Genomic DNA, 4,891 nt, shown 5'->3' with positions numbered 1-4,891 from the left:
TAGCAAAAAAAAAAGGACACATTTAATTTATAATTTGTCTTAAATCTCATTTTGTAAAAAAAAAAAAAACGTGAATCGAATCGTGAAATCAAAAGCGTGAATCGAATCGTGAGTTGAGTGAATCGTTACATCCCTAATTACAAACCAATCAAGTCACGGTTCATTTATTTGACTAAACTATGCAAACAGCACTAAGAGAAAGAGAAAGAGTTCAAACAAATTCACCAGGTAAAAGCACAATTAAAACGAAGCAATTATCTACATTGCAGGTTCCACTGAATGTGCATCTGTCCAGTTATAGAGTGCAACAGTCAGGTTGCAGATATAAAAATCATGTTCATGTTTCTTTTTGCTGTGAAATCATTGCTGATTAAAATAAAAAAAATTAACTTTTTGTCTAAAGGTTCAATAAACAGATACATAAAAAAAATATATATATAGAGAGAGAGAGAGAGATTGATTTTTGGACTACAACTTCATGTTAGGTTTTACAGGGTTAAAACTCTGAAGAATAATTAAGAATTTTAACATGCATATGGACATATGAATACAATCATGGCTTTTGAAAAAGTGTGTGATCGTTCTATGTGGTGTGAATTACACGAATGCTCTATATGAATTAATTCTGATGTCTCTATCCACATGATCAACTGCATAAAGCATAAACTCATGAAAATAAGCATTTTATGAACAAAGCTGAGCAAAATATTATATGAAATCATCAGACAGATAAACAGCTTAACATGCTGTTCATTTACACCTAGATAAGTCTGAGCTCTTGATAAACTATGAACTGAAACATGCAGTGCCCTGGAACAGATGGTTGCATAACCAGTACAATTACACTTAGTTGGCCTCCAGTGAAATATGACCTTTAACATGAATATTAGTGAATTTGATGTGCATTTGCAATCTGAAGCAATAACAAATATTTTCAGCAAATGCACATCTGCACTGGTGCAATATGAGTGATGTGACACATTATGAATAATTATCGGTGATCACTGTTTCAATAGGTTTAAGATTCTCTAGTATCAGTTAATATAATCACTTTATGAATAAGCAGCAACAATGACAGTTAATGCAATTAAATCATGCTTTTTTTTGATAGATGGACAACAGGATCTATTGACAACCACCTTATAGCAGTCGTTTCTTGTTAGCTTAGTTGTTTCTGATGTTAGGAGATCTGTGTGCTGTTCTAACAGATTTATAAAACAGAGTTATATGAACTTACCACCACATGGGCCCCGTTCAGTTTGAGAGGTTTGGGGCTTATTAACGGGGATATCATGTACAGCAGCAGCACGAAGGCCACGATGAAAGCAGCCACTACCAGGAGCATAACGAAAGGCAGAAGCAGCCACCAGGAGTTAAAGGAGAGCCAGTGTGAGAGCGCGGAGGACATGGGTCAACCTGATGCTGCTGGCGTTAGCTCACAAGCTAAATCTTCAATTCCAGACACTCCCCCGTCTCGCGGACAGAAGATAGCAGGCCTTCGGACGAGCCGTTTATGCTCTTTTATTATCTAGTGATGTGTTACAGGGTTGTGCGGTAGATTAAATACTAAGTTCAAGTCGTGAGACTGCAAAAGCTAACTCTTTCCGTTCGCTACATGAACCAAAACACAGAATCTGTGCACGATGCTGGCTGCGTTTGGGCGGTGGAGTTATGGGAGTTGTAGTTTTTAAAAACCTCCGCTTACGGCGTTAAAATGCGACTTGTGCAGAAAATGGACTACAAGTTCCAAAGTTCAACATTCTTTCCATAACCGTCACTTTCCTAATTAATGTTAAAGAGCATTGAAATGCTACTTTTTTAAATTTGATTCAAAATAAGCCCTTTATCCAAAACCCAGCCCTCAATGATATGCCAGTAAACCCGCAATCAAAAATATAAATACAAAAAAAATAAAAAATAAATACAGAACTGGCAGATTGTCAGGCAATGAGCGTTTTAGGAGTTTGTGTGATTTGAAAACATTCTCATTAAAGGAACAAATAAGTCAAGTTAGTTTCATTTCAACCTTTATTTACATGTGGATATTAAAATGAATGAGATAAACCACTTTTAAACTGTCTGGAGAGCATCTGTTTAACAAGACTTATCCTTAAAACAAAACAAACCAAATATATCTTTTCTATATTGTTATTCTAATAGTACAATGTCTTATAGGTTTTTAAATGGCAAACCAAACACCCTATAGGTGCATACAGATTGATATATATATGTTTTTAAAGCTTTAAATGAAATGTGCAAATATCATCCAATCATTCTGCCTATAAAAACAATTATATAGCCATCTACAAGCATCAGTGTTTGTGCATATATGTGTGTGCAGATTGAGAGACAAACAGACGGGAGGAAAATGCGAAGAAGGCACATTGTGTGCTGAGCCTCAGCAAGTGAATTTACAACAAATGTCCAACATTGGCCCTTGAACACATAATGTAACTCATATCTCAGTGAAGGAACAGCAGATTTTACAGTAATATACTGAAAGTAACAATGTACATGGAGACAAAACCATATGTAGTAAATGAGTGCCTGAATTGTTAAAAGCGGATCTCGAAGTGTTATGTCAAATGCCAATGCATGCACAGATTCAAAGCATGACTTTCTCAAATGAGAAAGAAAATGCAACTCTGGAATGACAGATCTCTTGTGAACCCGTGTGAACAAAGTCTACACCTGCACCCAGAGAGGTCTTTGCAACAACAAACGAGCCATTTAAACGGTTCTTCTCCTACAAAACAAAGCACAGCCAAAAAAAAATACAAGCTGAAAAGTCTTCATGTGTCGTCGAAGCTTAACTTTTATCCATTCAGATTTATGTGACTGTAAACAAAACTGACATTAGTATTACTTCAAATGTTTAGTCACTGCATAAAGGAACAAATTATAATTGCTAATTGTCTTACAGCACATCTGTTGTAGGTCCTGCTGACTGTGTTAATCATAGAAAGCACAGATAATTATGATTGAGACCGCTTATTAATGATAAAAGATGCATGATGGTCACAAGGTACTGATGGCAGCCTTGCAGGCAGAGCAGCTATTAACATGTGAAGAAAAACTGAGGTGGGCTTGAAGAGATACACATTTCAAATTACATCTAGCCTTTAGCCTGAGCTGAGAGGGCTCGTCGGTCAGAGGAGGAGCATGGGTATGAAAGGAAGAGAGGGGTGTGTGAAGGGCAAGAGAGAAGACGTTACAATTACAATCTGTTTGCTTTGGTTTCGGGAGACCGGCTCTGTTCAGCCCTCCTGTCCAAAGTCCTCTGTGAACTTTTTCAGCTTCTCCAGATCCTGCTCGTTGACGGTGGGCTTTGTGTTGGCGAGAGACCTCAGCATGTCCGACTGTGGGTATGAACAGGTTAGAATGAGGAATTGATAAAAGTACCATAACAGTCTTTTAAATAAGTTTTTCATAAAAATAAAATAATATCAAATAATACAAATATTGGGCGTCCAGTGAGGAAATTTTCCCACCGGTTAATCGACGTGTGACAACACCGGTAATACCGGTATCACCGTTGGGGTGGGGAGGGGGGTGTTAGTTCGTTTGAGTTTCCCTCTTTTCTTCGCTTTCAAATGGCTTGTAAAAGCTCCGTGCGCATTTTACTTTCACTTTCAAATTAGCGGCAAAGTGCCGTGCGCATTTTACTTTCACTTTCAAATTAGCGGCAATTCGGCATTGATTCAATTCAAGCAACAACAACATCAAACTCATCGAACTTTTATTAACAAAACGGATAAAAATACACCATATATGCCTAATAAAATAAATTACTTAGGCTACACAAAGTTTAAATTGGTATATAAAACTGAAAATCAGCAAACACTGTGGAACCAAATAAATAAGAAACATAGAATGTTTATTAGCAAAACGAATAAGAAAGCTTGGAGGCACGGCATATACACCTTGATGTAAAGTTTAAATAAAGTAATCAGCAAACACTGTGGAACCAAATAAATAAGAAACTAATGTTAAATTTTTTTCCAGTCAATAGGCTTTTCAAAATCTAAAATATTGCCAAACAGGCGCCTTTGCATATCCTTTCTAAACAATCTTCTGCCATCGTCGTCTTACTCACCTCGCTCTTGTCAGTCAGCTCGACTCACTCTCCTCACGTGATAAATAAAATCTGAATCCTGTCGTTCGCGCACTGTTCGGCACGCTGCATTGAGCGTTTCGTTTTTAAAAGTGTCTGGACAGTGCCGCGGTAGGCAAACGACGTAACCGGTGTTGCGGCTTAACACCAGTATAACCGAAAACACCGTCTATCGCAGCAAGCCTAATCTCGGCTCGTGGACCTTTCCCGATCCCGCCCCTACTCTCTCTCTCCCACTTTGCTTTCTGTCAACTAACTGTCCAATCAAAATAAAAGCAAAAAACGCAAATAATTATAAGAAGAAGAAAACAAAATAAAAACAATATTCATAATAATTAGAATTCATAATATAAATAATTTTATTATTTTATTTATTTTAAATGTTATATTTGATTCATTTTTACTTTTTTAAATAAATACTAATAGAATTAATATTTATTTTAAAACACTAAAAAATTTTATAACTTCTGCTATTATTACTCTGTTGGGTTGAACCATTCAAAGACGCTGCAAAATAGCCAATATACAAACAGATAAACTACTGTTCAAAAGTTTGGGCTCAATCATTACTCCAGTCTTCAGTGTCACATGATCCTTCAGAAATCATTCTAATATGCTGATTTGCTGCTCAAGAAACATTTCATATTAATACCAATGCTGAATTAGGGCTGGACAATATGGCCAAAATTGATATCACGATATAATTCTTAATTTCGGTCGATACGATATAATTCCGATATCGATATGAACACTATTTATCTGAAATAGAAATCTTTT

General features: G+C 36.3%; 2 protein-coding genes across 2 annotated transcripts in view; both read right to left on the bottom strand.

The window, feature by feature from the left end:
• The window catches only part of LOC107671756 (3-ketodihydrosphingosine reductase-like), a 14,311-nt gene extending 12,633 nt beyond the window's left edge, over positions 1–1,678 (bottom strand). Inside the window, exon 1 of the mRNA XM_016464705.1 lies at positions 1,238–1,678. Within this exon, the coding sequence (XP_016320191.1) occupies positions 1,238–1,408 (171 nt within the window). The 5' untranslated portion in view covers positions 1,409–1,678. The remainder of the gene's footprint in view (positions 1–1,237) is intronic.
• A 336-nt stretch (positions 1,679–2,014) lies between these two features.
• The window catches only part of LOC107671729 (vacuolar protein sorting-associated protein 4B-like), a 17,359-nt gene continuing 14,482 nt past the window's right edge, over positions 2,015–4,891 (bottom strand). Inside the window, exon 11 of the mRNA XM_016464673.1 lies at positions 2,015–3,359. Coding sequence (XP_016320159.1) covers positions 3,258–3,359 — 102 coding nt within the window. The 3' untranslated portion in view covers positions 2,015–3,257. The remainder of the gene's footprint in view (positions 3,360–4,891) is intronic.

Source organism: Sinocyclocheilus anshuiensis, unplaced genomic scaffold, assembly GCF_001515605.1.
Source record: "Sinocyclocheilus anshuiensis isolate Anshui unplaced genomic scaffold, SAMN03320099.WGS_v1.1 scaffold524, whole genome shotgun sequence".
Taxonomy (NCBI): Eukaryota; Metazoa; Chordata; class Actinopteri; order Cypriniformes; family Cyprinidae; genus Sinocyclocheilus; species Sinocyclocheilus anshuiensis.
This window is presented reverse-complemented; position numbering and strand designations above follow the sequence as displayed.